Source organism: Botryllus schlosseri, chromosome 6, assembly GCF_051294905.1.
Source record: "Botryllus schlosseri isolate E-star chromosome 6, Bs_hap1, whole genome shotgun sequence".
In the NCBI taxonomy this organism is placed as follows: Eukaryota; Metazoa; Chordata; class Ascidiacea; order Stolidobranchia; family Styelidae; genus Botryllus; species Botryllus schlosseri.
In genome coordinates, this window is record NC_137241.1 from 11,715,911 (window position 1) to 11,732,437 (window position 16,527).

At 40.9% G+C, this 16,527-nt stretch overlaps 1 protein-coding gene across 1 annotated transcript; it reads right to left on the minus strand.

Annotated features, from left to right (window-relative positions):
• Positions 1 to 604: 604 nt before the first annotated feature.
• Positions 605 to 4,124, minus strand: LOC145440986 (uncharacterized). The gene is made up of 6 exons (XM_080318776.1): positions 3,831 to 4,124; positions 3,316 to 3,463; positions 2,840 to 3,015; positions 2,080 to 2,194; positions 1,920 to 1,999; positions 605 to 828 (listed from the first exon to the last, which is right to left on the minus strand). Exons 1-6 carry the CDS (start codon positions 4,009 to 4,011, stop codon positions 605 to 607), a joined length of 924 nt encoding a protein of 307 aa, XP_080174902.1. The 5' UTR covers positions 4,012 to 4,124.
• Positions 4,125 to 16,527: the final 12,403 nt, after the last annotated feature.

Consider the following 16,527-nt stretch of genomic DNA (forward strand, 5'->3'; position numbering starts at 1 on the left):
ACAAATACAGTCTTGGCAATACCTAAAGCGAAGCAAGTCATACTCAAATATGGCAAGCACATTTTGAACCAGCTTTACCCCGAAGAGGATAAAGGATCTCATTTCAAACTTTTTCGTGAATCCCTTCGTTATAGTATAGGCCTACTATCTCAACAGAATCACTTAAGTGACTAAATATTCTTTCGATTGCTATCAACTCATTGCAGACTAAACGCGCACTTGTTTAAAATTGGAATCGCACCTCACCGCACATTGTAGCGCCTGCACTGAGACTGTTGAACATTTTATCATGAACTGGCCCGCACATGAATTTCATAGAATGTTCCTGCGCCGTTCTTGTGTTTGTATGAACATTCCATTTCGCCTCGAGAACCTACTAAACCTACTGAACCTACGTGGTAGAATATGTGCTAAGTTGTGATCGATTTATTTGAATTGTTACCAATTGTTTTGCCTAGAACAGTGAAGAAGAAGCGAAAGTAGTCTTGAAACATAGCTACCGATCAAGTGTACTCCGTAAAAGTAGAAGTACTTCGTTACTGAGCACGACTCGAATAACACAAAACGTGATAAATAACAGTCACCACGCATGTGGATTCCGCCATTAGCGTTGATTGCGGCGAAAACAAACGGGCTTTTTCGTCCACCCAATCCATCCACCCTTTACGAACATGCATATCGCATGGTTTTGTGGTAAACTTGGGCTCAGCCTTTGTTCCACTGTCGCAACAATATTTTCATCGTCCACGATAGACATAAATTGACAGTGCTGCTGTCGCCGTTTCCCACGATACCGCGTTCTAACGATCTTGCCTCTCTTTTTAATACCTGAAGAGTAAACATTGGCTACTGGCTGCGACTGAATTTACCCCAACATTCTAGCTGTGGCCACGCAGACTGCTTGAAGGCCCTGGTTCAAATCATCATCATTTCATCAAGGTGGGTGTCCAATTTCGAATACTATTCCAAGTTATTTGAGTTTTTAGATGATAATTCTTCGATTATCCACCGATCAAGGATAATCCCCGAATTATCAAAGAAAAACTTAAATAATTACACTTCTCTGGGTTGGAATTGAGTCAAATTTGTTCTGCATCGTTTTTGAAGACAGCGCAACAATTTCATGTGGTTGACAGAAAAATTTGAAATTTTTTTTTTGCATTTTTGGGTAAATTCAAAATATTCAAACTGTACGAAATCTGCGAATATTGGTTAGAATGAATTCAAATTTGGTGTGCGTCGTTTTTTAAGGCAACCTGACGATGTAATCACGTAGCCAGCAAGATTCAGGAAAAAAAGTTTTTTTTGAACAACCCTAATGCGCAATGGGCATATTGCCTTGACGTGCAATAGCTCAGACACTGCCAAGACCCAGAGAACCTCAGAAAACGACTGATGACCTCCCCACAAGATCAAGCATAGCGAGGAGATAGTTTTCCAACAAGTAGCCTACGACGTCTATCTAACCCTAATATCAATTCTTTAGTCGCTGAAAAGTGTGATCAGATGCCGTGCGCAGTTCATGGTTCAAAATAGAATGGAAGTGAAGATCATGATATTATTTTTATGTTTGTATTTCCTAAATAAAATACTATGTTAGAGAACACATCGTTTACTGAGGTGACGTTTAAAACACGTGGTTGTTTGACTATTTTGTCTTGATATTGAATTCATGCAGCTTGCGACCTATTACGAAATCATAAAAGTAGCCCGCGACCCGTTCTGAGTTGGCGACCCGTGGTATAGACTATTTCAATTGAATACAAGCGAAAGTCATATGTTTTTTTTTTATAATATCGAGCCTGGAGTAGCCTAAGAGGCCTTGTCCGATTGCGTCTTACATTGGAGGTTTCGTAACTTTAGTCAAGCATAGATTAATTTAGACTTTTAGTGAATGTGAAATTGAACGAGAAGCTTACCAGGAGCGTTATAAACGATTTGATGATCTCCAGATCTGGCTAACTGCGAGCCCGAAATGGAAAAGACGCAGCATTGATATCTGCAACAATGGCAAAATATTATTATTATTATTATTATTTACACCAGTTATATACACATGATATGAACCATTTGCCTTACTCAAAAATGACTTTGAATGGGGAAAATTCATATCTCATTTCTAGAGCGCCATTTTGAATCGTCAAGCAGTTAAAATCGTTGTCTTGGGTGCAAAAGCGGTGATGCGCTTGGCGTTCTGAAATGAAAAAAATGTCGATTACGTGGTAAAAAGTAGGCGTGTCGCGGGAAACGCCTACATTCTCTATCCACGGCATTTTACTACTGGTACACAAAATCAGCCTCTCGACTGAACCATGTATTACACACAACTTATGCACTTAAAATATTATTCGCTTATGATATGAGATTATCATGCATGCTCTTATACAGTATTCATGCTCAAGCTTCTAGTGTTAGGAGATATTCGAAATATAGGCCGATATATCGATATAGGCTTTTACTGCACTGATACTTCTTTATGTTCGTCCTAATATATAATTTTCGTATTGACTTGAATGATAAAAATTAATTTAGAAATCTACCCGAAATTCTGACAGTGTGAGATGGATCGTCGCGCCAAAAGCATGGAATCAAATAAGAGAGGGAGTCTTGGCCAACGATATCAGCAAACGATGTGTATTGCTACGGAAAAAGTCTGACGCAAACAGTTCCTTCGCGATCAAGGTTTAGGGGCGTCACAAACTCCATCGTTTCGTCACGGTTCTGCATTGTCATTGCATTGCAATTAAGAACGAATGAAGGTGTGGCAAATGGAGAGATGTCGCTCTACTTTATTGCCACGTATATCAAGAATTATGTTACAATAATTTTAATGACTTACCTTGAATTTCAAACTCGCAGTACCTGATGTCTGGCTCCTCAAGTTTTATAGGCAGGTAGATTAGCTGTATTTCTCCATGTTTCCGTTTCGGTAGGGTGCAAGTGGAACCGAGTCTCATCGTTGCACAACTGCGTACTCGCGACAAAGATCCCGGAGTGCTGAAATTCCCGATTTTGCTAAAATATAAGACGCCAGGGTTAACGTAATGGCATCTCTCCTTCCTGAGACGTTATGAATTTGCAATCTGAATATTGTAGGCTACCCGTCTCCCCCCTAATTATAAGTGTGATTTGCGCAAATGGTTACATACCAATAGCGAGAAAAATCATACATAAATTATATTTTCTATTTGGGTATATATTGTATATATATATTTATATAGGCTATAAGTTAGGAATAATATTGTAGGACTATTCATGCTTCGAGCTCCAACCAGAGTAACTACGTGTAGCTGTTATAACTTTTTGAATACGTACCTGAAGATCGTGTAGGTTAGATCGTCAACATACTCGGATCGCAGGCGCTTCTCGATGCTTATCCCAAACGTAATATCAGACCTGTCTTCACGCGGTTGGCGTGGCTCATAGTAGATTCCGTAACATTCTCGGATGTGAATGAATTGATCTACAAAGGAATAATACTGTCTTTGACGAGGTAAAACCAACACCACCTGGTGCCAATATGAATGATTTTGTATATGGTGAAACGGAACACCTCCGTTACCAGGCCAAGACATTGTTTTTGCAGATAGCCTGAATCGCAGTGAATTTTACCCGTCTAGATAATTCGCTTAAGATCTCGTCCAATGTGTGTGATACTTGATGAGGGTAACCGGAGTAAGAAAACATTCAAATCCCGACCTGTAAACCAGCTATATGTCGCGTGATTGAAATAAGTATACGCCAAGATAGACAAATCCATTCTGTCCTCAGTCCTCAGTCATAGAAGTTACAGTCAGAGTCTCCATATTTCTATATTTCAAGTGACATACCTCTCATATTCCTGATGCATTCAGGGTCGATAAGACCCATGTCTCCTTTATAGCGACATGCATCTTCAGATGTCAGTGTAATCGGTAGGCATTCGAAGAGTGATAAAAATATCAAGTCGATCATCATCGCTTGAAGCAGGAATTTGTATCCAACTTGCACCGAACCTTTATAACATTTCATGTTATTGAACCTGCACTTATCAAATCGTACGCCCTATAACCTGTAGAAGTCGCAATTTGTATAATGAAGAGTCAACGTTAGTACTACAAAATCATGGCGGATGGTGATAAAACTTGGCCATGTGATTATTACGGAGTGGTGGGCGAGTATGGGTGAACAAAATCGAATCACAGCTGATTCGAAACATATATACTGAAGATTTGTCACCACACTTCAGTAGTACTCTTTTTATCGAAATCTGCAGCAGCAGTTGGTCAATTGAAGCGAAATTCAAAGCGATTTCCACAGTTAAACGCATAGAACTCGTGACGTACTAATAAAATAACCATGGATCGTAGATGGCGTCACAGTCACATTGCTCCGAGCAGCCGAAATATACAGTAATCAACTTGAAGGGCGCAAACGTAGCTGAAGCCTGGTAGGGAAGTCAAGAAAACCTTTCCATTCCAAGACAGCGATTGATTACCTACGACCTTAACCTTCGGTGTCGACACCGTCCCGTTTATCATTTACGTCCGGGGTAGAGGACATCATAGCAATTGCTTGAACATGAATAGGCGTCATTCTTGAATGGTCGCGATGAGTGCTAACATAGTTATTTATGTATATCTCATCAAGTTGAAAATAATCTCTGAGGCGTACAAGTCAGATGCTAGTTATAAATGTTATTTTGAACTGCCTATCAAATCCGCTTGCGAATAATGTGGGTATTTTCGCTGGTTCGATTCGGCACATCTGATTGGATTTATACGGCATGTAGAATTAGTCGATTAGGTTATAAATCAGTGATTTGCCCAATCATGAGGGGCGATATCGCGTCGCATGCGACGTTGACACAGGTCACTTCTTCGTCTCTGTGAAAGCGACATCATTTGAAACTCGCATCGTCGCAAAATGTGTAGCATTTCTGAAATCAGCAAGAATGGAGCGACTCCGTAGTCTATACTCTAGACATCAACTGATAGTGGGACATGCTCCCGCCGAATGCCCCATGCGCTACCGCGCTGAATCGTATACCTTGGATCAAACCAGTATCTTCTATATATACAGGTTGCCTAACGCCACGGCACTGAGGCGGAGCTCTCGCTCCGAATCCTTGGAATTGTTTTGGATGTGCCGTGGCGTCGGGTGAGTCTGGCACGCCCATCAAGGAGCAGGAATTGAGAATAGATGATTCGTCAACAGACACGCATATTTCGTGGACGAGCAATTACTCGATTTCAGAAGGTGTAGTTTCTTCTCCACGGATATCTGACGAACATTTGTAAATTGTAGGTGCCAGATTTGGTCACTTATTAACTCGTATTGTCACAATTAGGATAGAAATTCTACTATAATTACAAAGTTTCCAGGTCCTTCTGAGCATCGCTTCTTCCCTAACTCACGACGACTATCATTCTCCTAAAATCTTTCTCGACCTTTCACAAACAATAAATATACGTAAAAAAATACTCAACAGCTTGCTGCATTGAGTATCGTGTTTGGTGTGAGCAGCCAACCTCGTTTTTCCCTATGCGCACGAGCAGTTTCAATGTGCAAATTGGAATCTAACTCAACCGCTGTTCGAATACGCCTGACCAACTATTTACCGATTCGTTTAGTGCAGTGATTGCCAAACTTTTTATGATTTCACAAATTCCCATTTGAAAATGTTTCGCAACCTACCGCTAAATTTGGTAAGTTGATTACTAATAATAGACCTAATCATGATCTATTGGAGAAGCACATTCGCGAACCCTAGAAAAGGCTAAATGGCACCAGGTTGAAAAGTACTGTATTAATGCTACCTGTTCAAGTTCGATGGTAGACTACTATATCAGAGGTATGCAACTTCTATTACCAGTGAGCGATATCGCGTACTGGTCTACGCTGCACAGCTGCCACTCCAACTGCTTGCGAGATCGAGTCTGACAACCAAGGTCGAATCCAGATTTCCTACCTAAGCGTTGGAGGTTTATTTCGGTTCCTCCGCTATTCCATCCAAGTAAGTGGCGTTTTACATAAGCCCAGAACGAAAGTGGACCGTGCTACGAGTCGGCACTTCAGGAATTCCAATTAAAAATATCGCCCTGGTGTAAAATGACCAGTTTTGGCGAAACACCAGCGCAATTGAAAAAAGTGCGCCAACAAATTGATAGCTACACGCAGTCGCGGACCGCAAATGCTTTCTAACTGCAAACACAGTGCATTTATTGACCATAGTCAAAACTCGTTAATCGAGTAGGCCCACACAATAAGAGACTCAATATCAGGTTGTTTGCATAATTTTTGCGCAATATACATCTGGCTTACTAAGTCGGTACAATCGCATCTGCATCGCATATTTCATTGTCGTTACCAATATTCTCTCAAGCTATTTGCCAATGATGCCATCATTTCACAGTAACTAATTGAAAATCCCGGGCTAACTGTGACGAACCAACCAGGTTAAAAAAATTACCACGAATATGTAAATATTTCATCTTTGAAATGGACGAATCCAAATTAGGCATGAAATGGTGATCTACTGATCTACTATATCCGTGTCTGGCGTCATTCACCACGCAACCTCTAGTTTGGGATGCCCTGCTTCTGAGAATAGGTAATGTTGCATTGAATTTCAACCAAGAAATACTATTAGAATACCAGATAATATCAGACACATTCCAACGCGATAAACTAGCTGCGATTTTGGAATCTAGAACGTAATGCACGATTTGGAAAACTGACCAGCACTGTCATCCACGTCATCCCCCCCCCCCCCAAAAAAAAAAAGAATCTGTACTTCAATAAAAGATAAATTTCTCCTCCAGACTCTATATAATTACGAATTTGTCACCACCATTTTTGAAAGACAACTTCATCGTGGATAAAATATGGATGAATATTTTGTGAATCTAGGAAGTTTATATACCGTTCTGCAACGATTTTTTTGGCTGGTCCAAGATGCTCATAACGTAATAATGTACATATGATTCAGAGTTCAGACATATTATCAGAGTTACATAGAATCCAATATCTCCGATTCCAAACCCCTCATTAAATAAAATTAGTTTATGTGAACTAATAATAATGACTCGTAATCGACTAAAACGGAAGCTATCCGTGGTAGTAATTGCCGGCAGGCGCAACTGACTTCTACAGTCGAGCTTATGCATACCACATTTCCGTAAGTAGCATTAAAACTAATATGTGGCAGCCGAATTCGAATTCCGGAATGCATACTGTGAAATTCTGCCTCGCACTTTTATATTCGTCAACATGAATATGCACGTGATTTAGCGTTGTGTACAGTGGATTATAATGAAAGAAACTACGATAAGTCTTAATCACTAATGCAGTAACGTGATATTTATTAAATGAAATCCCTCAATAATCTGATTTTCGCTGTCACATTTCTTATTTGATATCCGGAGAGTACCACCGTACCGGAAAGATATCCACGGCACGTCATTGCTACGGGGAACCAACGGGAATTTCAGATTTGAAAATGACATTAAAAAGTGAAAATGAACGTACCAGGAAGTGACCTTTTCTCCTTACTACGCAACGTCACGCGATGCTGACAGTCGCAATTCGCTTGTTGCGAAGATTCTGCAACCGCCGAGAATTGTTCTTTCGTAGTAATCAACATTCGTTGCAATGGTTACACCTGTTACATCACTGTCGGATTTTCGTCGTCCCACATCGAGGCTACTCTACCAGCCCGTGGGTGTTATTTCATACGACTAGCAGTTCCCGGGATCTGTTACATAATAATAACGTATCTTCCCCTATTCCTGGAAGTTTCAGAGACAGAAGGCAGGTCATCCCATAATTCTAGCCAAAAAGACGAGTGCGCAACATCCGGATGATATCAGGGCTACACGTACAGTGTACGGTGCTGGGTTACGACCCACAAATACAGGAATATAGCTGTTGTCACTGTGGTACGAGCATAGGCTATTCCTGACATCGTGAAGCCACGTTCTCCTGGTCCCAATGTAAAATGGTCATGTATACTTGTTATATAGGCCTACTGATATCTTTCGTGCGACCATGACGACACCAATCCTCAATTGAGATGTGGCAATTCATACAATTCATACAATCGTCAATATGACCCCCTTTCCCGAGGGTTTTCAGATATTGTTTTAGCACATCTACCATCGGCTCAGTTGTTGCGTTGTGAATATTATCCATCTTCGGTTGCAAATTTATGTTGTACTTTGAACCAACTTAGAACCGTGATGAATGACATAAACCACCGGGAAAACATTTCTGTGAAATTCGTCTCAATAAGGCTGCTTCGCCCGGAAACTCTACACCAGTGATTCCCAAGCGCGGCCCCGAGGGCCGCATGCGGCCCTCAGATAGCCTTCTTGCGGCTCCCAAAATATATTAGGAAATCGATTTATGACAAAAATAAAATTTATATTTATAAAATACTCTTGCTTGGCTTGGCCTCTGTAGTTTTTAATTATAGAATTGCAGGAAAGTTGTGAGTATAGACTGCTAACGTTACGTCACTGCTGTTTCAATGCAATGTGCCCTAACTTTCCAGTTGAACGAGCAGTAGCTATAGATATAAATAGGTATTGATAACTTTCAAAACCGGCGGAAAATCCTGAAAAAATGGTAAATTTTTCCCACTTCGTGGTCGCGTGACTAAAAAAAAAAAAGAGGCTCAACTCCCGGAAAATACAGTTTTTCTTTCACATTAACAGGTGGTTGATTGAACAAAAAGGTCAACTTTCCGGTCCAGCTCCCAAAATAGCCGCCGTAGCGTTCCTACAGTGCTGACGTAATGTATATCAGTCGAATTTGGCCCTATATGTAACCAAAATCCTCAAAAAAGAAGACATTTGGGCGTCCTCCGAGGACACTTAGAAAAAATCAAAAAAGAGGACAAATCATCTTAAAAGAGGACGTATGGTAACCCTATGGTAACTAGATGTGCAACACGTGACTCACGTGACTCACGGTTGAATACGCCGAGATGCATACTGCTTAGCCGGCTAAAAGCAGCATAATTGGTAGTCCTATAGGAAGGGCCGTAACTGCCGCACCCCAAACCCCCCAATTGAGGGGGGCCGATCTCGAAGGGGGCCCAAAATTATTTCGTGAATTAGCATAAATTATAGAGTATTTTTTGAAAATTTATGCAATCATTTCAAAAATTTTTCGCGCCAGTCGCGATTTCAATTCGCCTCATGTCTTGATTATTGGGTACTCTTCCCCAAGAAAAAATACGCAAGATGTATAGAAATGGGCATATCAGCGTTGGCCATGACCGCACCACAACGCACCAAGACATATAAAGTTTTAGGCCATGTAACATGTGACTCCAAGAAGTGTGTCAGAACGATCGGCAGCGAGAAAGTCTTGGCCGTAAAGGACTGCTTTTATGCTGCAGTTTCAAAGACACCTCTCACTCAGCTCTACCGGCAAATCTGATTACGTCGGCAAAGAGAACAACCATGCAATTCCCGATCTTATTCACCGATTTTATCATGAATTATCGAAATATTCGCGCGTCGCGCTGTCTCATTAAACAGTACAACTTTAATTTCGTGGCAAAAGCGAACAACGTGATGCGGGGTCAGTTTATCACCCTATGGGAGCCCGGGGTCCTGACGAAGTGCTATTACGTTCCTGCCAACGGGTATACCCCCGGAGATGTTTAATTACTATTGAGGGGGCCTATACTATTTCAAACACACCTCACTCAGCTCTACCGGTAAATCAGATTACGTGAACAGAGACAGGATGAAAATGGATAGCAATACATGCAATTCCCGATCATATTGACCGATTCAGTCATGAAACTTAAGAAATTTCTCGCGCTTCGCGCGTTTAGGCGAGAAAAGCTGATTCACTCAACGGACACCCAATACAGCAGATAAGTAGCGGTAAACAGTGTACAGGGCCAGGGCAATAAAACTACTCCGAAATAGCCTCGATGACTGTTTGGGTCCGTTTCATAGCCGTAGTATTCGTGCGGCCCCGACCGTACTCTGAAATTCTAAATTTGGCCCTCACACCGAAAAAGTTTGGGAACCACTGCTCTACACCCTGTCGTGAAGCACAGTGGGTGATATATACGTTTTGTAATAAATCATCTTGATATGGGACGATAGTATATTCACGAAATTATGTTTCGCTCTTGGCTTAATGACCGTTTTCCTAATTGTAATCGAAACGAAACCCCTGCTCATAGCGTTCAAGTTACTGAAACTTCCATCGTAAAGCGATGAATAATGCTATTCGTAATATAATCACAAAATAACCAATCACCTTCATGCCGAAGATGTCGCGTAGTGTTATTGATAGCATTAGGCTACTACGTAAATGACATATATGACTGTTTGATCTTAACAGTATTACAAATAAACAAAAATGAATCAGCAATAATCGCATTCTTGATTTTGCTGATATATCAGAGTGTGACATTTACTCCGCAACAGTTGTTTACGATTCCAGAACCGCACTATGCCTTTACATTCCGAGATAGCATCACAGATACCAATATTTCGCAATATTTGTTTTATATGATAGATCGGGAGATCTGCGTATAGTATCGTAACACATGTATCCTATCGAAGTGAGATATACATTATAGCGCTACGCAAGATGCGTATAGTCTTATATACGTGAGTCATATAGATGTGATTCCCATGACTTCCAAATTAATTGCATTCGTCACTGGGAGGTATTCCCTCTATAAGTAAAATCGTTTATACAAGCTATTGATGTTATCCAACAAGACGTTGCTTTGAATTGGAACTCGAAAACGAATTCAAACCGAATGATTGAAATAGAGCGTATATCTTATCTTGCAAACCACGATAAACCACGACATCTGTTTTTGGAATAGGATTTCAGCCCAGCGGCTTTGCGTTAGGCCTACTGTAGACACATTCGCGCAAGAATGTGGTTATTAGAAATTAATCTTATAGCTCACAACTGGGCTGATGGAAATTGGGAAACGGTATTTACATAGACGATGCTCTTATGCCATAACTTGCGAACAAATCAAAACCATGTTATTCCTTTCCTTGGAACTATATCCACTGAAATCATTACAACTTGCTTTTGTCGGGAATTTCTGTCGCGGAAATGTTGAAAAAAGCGACATACAGTCGTAGTAGTTGATTTCCGCCTGTTTCTGAGAAAAGTAAGAAAATCCATCAAACATTTTGTTGCGCACATGCTGGCAGAGGCCCTAGTGTTATTAACCCCATTCTTTTCCGAGTTCAGCATGTCTTTCTGTTTTATGACTGTGAATCAGCAGGTTTACACGTCGTGCGTTACGCAGACGGACTCGAATAGCAAAACGATCACAATATCAAAGCGATAATTACTATCATTACTGTTTTTAAGCGGCCGATTTGGGACTGATTCAGAGATTCTTTTCGATACATGATGAATATCTATTGAACTGTATATATGACGGAGGATTCAAATGCGAAATCCGTCATGCACGTACATCGAACATATGTAGAAACTGATGATAAATAATGTGGTGTATGCAAACACATAATTTTATCCCTTGAAATGACACCATGCAAACTGCACCATGGTTAGTATGTAGTAGGAGTAGACAAACCTTAGACGAATAGTTCTTGTCAAAGTCACCGTGTCATTTGAATATGCAATATTGTAGTAACACAGAAACTTATCACTTTGTTGAAATGAATTTATGAGGCATTCCCATTGAATCAGCTCTAATCGCAGCTATAATTAGGATGATCACGGTATGTTTTCAATTCAATTATAGAAATAGGCATTTCGGTGCTGGCCGTTACCGCGAGACATAAGAAGTTTCGACCAACATGAGACTCCGCGAATAAGTCTGATACCTAAAACATCGTCGGCGAGAAAACCTTGGTCGAAAATGACCTCCACATCTTGGCCGAGACCTTCGATTGTTATGTATGTATAGTAGGGCTGTTCAAAAATAACTTTTTTTCCCAAATTTTACTCGCTTAGAGATAAAATTGTCAGGTTGCCTAGAAAACGCTACAAACCAAATTTGGGTCAATTCCGACCAGTAAAGGCCGTGCAATCTTAAATTGAAATTTCGACCATTTTTGAATTTATACCCGTTACGGCGGCAAATTTTGACACTTCGATATGACCAAACGTCGTGTTCCGCAGGCATGCCTGAAGGTAAAGTGATGTATTTTTTCACGGGTTTTCATCTTGATACTGGACTGTGATGGAGTTGAGATAGTAAAATTGCTAATTAATGAAACATATGTAACTAACAAATGACAACATATATATATAAACACTTAAAATGATGATATCAGATATCCTCAATTACGATTAGTAATATGCCAACATGTAATCGAATCACAAGACTGAGGATAGGACACACCGCCTGTACAGGCGACATTACGGAATGCCATCCACGGACTTCTTGAAATGACGGGGTTGCGTTATGGTAACTCGACGTCCAGGACAATGCCAAAGGAGTAAACAACATTACTATCCGGTAGCAGATAGCCGTGAAGAACTAACATATTTTCAATGTCTGTATGCTGCCAGCAATCCTATATTTAGGATTTTACACAATCCCTAAAAGTGCCAGTGATCCTATATTTAGGATATTTTAAAAATTGGTACAGTAAAGCCCGGAATTGGTTTCAACTCCAGATTACGGCTGTAATCGAGGCTACTCAATAGCCTTGTTGTCATTAACAAGCATTTTCGTTGCCTGAAGTGTTTTTTAAAATCACATCTATATACAATTGAACAACCATATTTTAGTTTGATCACTAGGTGGCTTTTCATAAAATGAGCAGCAAAAAATTGCAATATTTTTATAATTCTTTGATATTAAAAAAAAACTTTTTGTCATCAGATGCACAAAGTTACTAGTTGTCAGCATGACCAATCCCTGCCAGATTTGCAACTAGTCGAAAATTCATTGTTTGCTGGCATTTGCTGGTAATTCCCATAATAGGTCTTGGCAGCCAAAGTGGTATGACACTGCGTGATTCTCTTACTCTCAATGCAGTTTAGTACCATGTTTCCAACTTTCTGTAATCGTTGCTGCTTTCCGGTATAACGAAATTTATTGAGCCTGTATGCTGAATAGTTGGAGATTGAAATGTTAACACTAGGGTTACCATATTTCAGCAACCCAAATTCGGGACACTTTTTAGCGCCCACTAGTGGATTTCAAATTGGATTATGACGTCACACTAGCAACGCTTTGCTCATAGACCCGAGGTTGTCACGGTCCGGTTCAGGAGTATGTGGCTGTGCGTTGTGTAACCGAGACCGAAAGCACATGTTTTAGCCCCCTCCCGCCCAAATAAACAATGATTTTGAGCCCACACTATGGGGTAATCGATGGAACTTCTGGGTGACTCCGCCTCCAATTTGAAAATGTTCCGTGGCCCAGATCAGAATTTTACAATATTAAGCTGCCGAAGGCAGCATAGCGAGAAAAACTAGCTACGGCCGTAAGAACGTAGTTCAGAGTTTCCGCAATAGATCCTCCACAGTTCTTGTTCAGATTTAAGACATGATATAATATATACATTTAAGATATATACAGGGCCGTAACAGCACTTCGTCAGGACCCCCCCAAAACGTTGGTCTCGGGCCCCCCATATGGTGGTAAAGCGAGCTTCTGGGGGGCTTCGCCCCCCAGACCCCCCTCCGACTACACGTTGTTTATGTGTTTACATTGGCTATACGTATTTCTTCATTGGGTGTCCGTTTAGTGAATCTGCTTTGCTTGCCTAATCGCGCGAAGCGCGAGAAACTTCCATAACTCATGAATGAATCGGTCAATATGATCGGTATTGCTTATATATTGCTATCAATTTTTGTCCTCTCTCTGCTCCCGTAATCTGATTTACCGGTAAAGCTGAGTAAGCTGTGCTTGAAAAGGTATGACCCCTCAATAGTAATTGAACATCTCCGGGTGTATCGTATACCCGTTGGCAGGAACGAAAGAGCACTTCGTCAGGCTTCTCAAAAAACTTGAGTCTTGAGCTTCCATAGGGTGATCAACCGACTCCCCCCCCCCCCAATCACGTTGTTCGCTTTTGCCACGAAACTTACATTTGTATTTTTCAGTTAGCCAGCGCCAAGCGCGGAAATTTTTGATAATTCATGATAAAATCGGCCAATACGATCGAGAACTGCATATGTATTGCAATCAATTTCTTGTCCTCTCTACTCACGTAATCGGATTTACCGGTAGAGCTGAGTGAGGTGTCTTTGAAGCTGTAGAGCCCGCAAATAATAATTAAACATCTTCTGACGGGCGGACTCGTTGGTATGAATTCGTGACATGATGTTATTTCGTGACCTCCTGTCAGCTATATCAAATAATATAGAATCGCCCAAACGTACTAAACTAAAAATCACATGATTTCAAATTGGTATTTCTTCACTGGCATATAATTTTTTCCTGTGGGATGGTATTTGTCTTGTGAGGTTCAGATTACCAAGACAGTAACATTCAGCGCCAGTCATTTAGACGCCCATGGACAAATAAACCCATATGTATTTCGTATATATAACGAAGTTTTCGGTCACCATAAGGGCAGTCGTCGGCCAAGGGTTCTCGCTGCCGATCGTTCTGGCACTCTTCTTAGAGTCGCGTGTTACACGGCCTAAAACTGTGTGTGTCTTGGTGCGTCGTGGCGCGGTAATGGCTAGCGCCGATATGCCCATATCTATAAATCTTGCGTATTTATCCTTGGAGGAAGAGTAGCCTACCCAAAAATCATAAGACTTGGCAAGTTGAAATCGCGCGCAGCGCGAAAAATCTTTGGAAAAGTTGCATAAAGTTTAAAAAAAATATTCTATAATTTATGCTAATTCACGAAAAAATTTGGGGCCCCCTTCGAGCTCGGCCCCCTCCAATTGGGGGGTTTGGGGTGCGGCAGTTACGGCCCTGGATATATATATTGGTAGGAATTTATTGAACAAGACATTCTGATGTTTTAGCCATAGGATCTTCATCCGTAAGCTCTCAGAGGCGGGCTTGACCCTACCGACAATAAGAATTCAAAGCATGGGTGTTTTGGGTAGATATTATGTAACATAAAATCTGGGAGTATATAGGATAAAGAGTTCTTATGGGAAGATAAAGTATAAATAAAGGTAAAGTCTTAATAAGGAAATAAGATTAACAAAATATTTTATAGTATAAGCAGAGGGTAATAACATAGTAGCATGAATATGACTCAGTCCAAAGCAACTCTACCATAGCATCTCACGTCGTCAGGGGTGGTAAAGATGTAGGTAGGGCGTATTAGCCTCTCCTTTTCTGTAGCAAATACCGGTAATGCTTACGGCAGAGGAATTATAACAATTTTGAGTGAATTTAAATAAATGAACTTGTATGGGGGGTGAATTTCTACGAGAATGGTTGATTTCAAATCGTATTTTAACATACTTCTAATTCGAAATCAGACAAAAGCAATACATTTTTGAAAAGAACTAGTTTCATACTTTAGGATTCTGCAATAAAAAAATTTGGAAAATTTTGTTAGTTCAGCAATACCTTATGGTCTTAAAAAGCGGGACGTTTGGCGGACTGGTCGGGACGCCGGGACAAGAAGTTAAAAAGCGGGACAATCCCGCCTAAAACGGGACGTATGGTAAGCCTAGTTAACAATGCAAAATGACCTCCACCTAATAGCCCACTAGGCTGCACCAAACTTTTGGTTACGTGTTGTCACGGAGAAGTACAGTGGTGTATGCGCACGCGCAGCATCTATGAAGGTTGCAAGCATGTTTGGCTCAGCTGCTCGTTGTGAATCAGCCTTTTCTGACATGAAATTCATCGAAAACAAACACAGAACACGCCTTACTGATGCACATCTGGAAGATTCACAGTTGCAGTGTCCAGTTACATATCAGAGTACAGCGCAGTAGTTGATTGCAATTCACGGCTTTGGAGCTGGCACAGATTTTAAACTGCTCCAGCTCCAGCTCCAGCTCCGGCTCCAGAGCTCTCTTCTATGATGAATTAGCTCCGGCTTCAAGCTCTGGAGCTCATTGATACCGCTGCTCCGGCTCTGGCTCCGACTCTGGCTCCGTAAACTATCGGATGGTTCAGTCATGTAGTCAATAACTACAGTTGCGCCGCCGGGGGCCGTCGCGCTGAACCGTTATTTTGTGTGATTATGCACAGTCCTGTGACGTCATAATTACTCCATTTCGACTGTCGAAAACGTCATAGTCGCATGAGTACTCACTCCACGGCGTGGCTGTGTACTAGGGTTGTTCAAAAATAACTTTTTTTTCCAAATTTCACTCGCTTAGTGATAAAATTGTCAGGTTGCCTAAAAAACGCTACACACCAAATATGGGTCAATTCCGACCAGTAAAGGCCGTGCAATCTTAGATTGAAATTTCGACTATTTTTGAATTTATAGTATTTACGGTGAAAAATTTCGACACTTCGATATGCTCAAATATCGTGTTCCAGGCATGCCTGAAGGGAAAGAGCTGCTTTTTTCACGCGTTTTCATCTTGATAAAGGACTGTGATCGAGTTTGGATGATGAAATTGCTAATATAT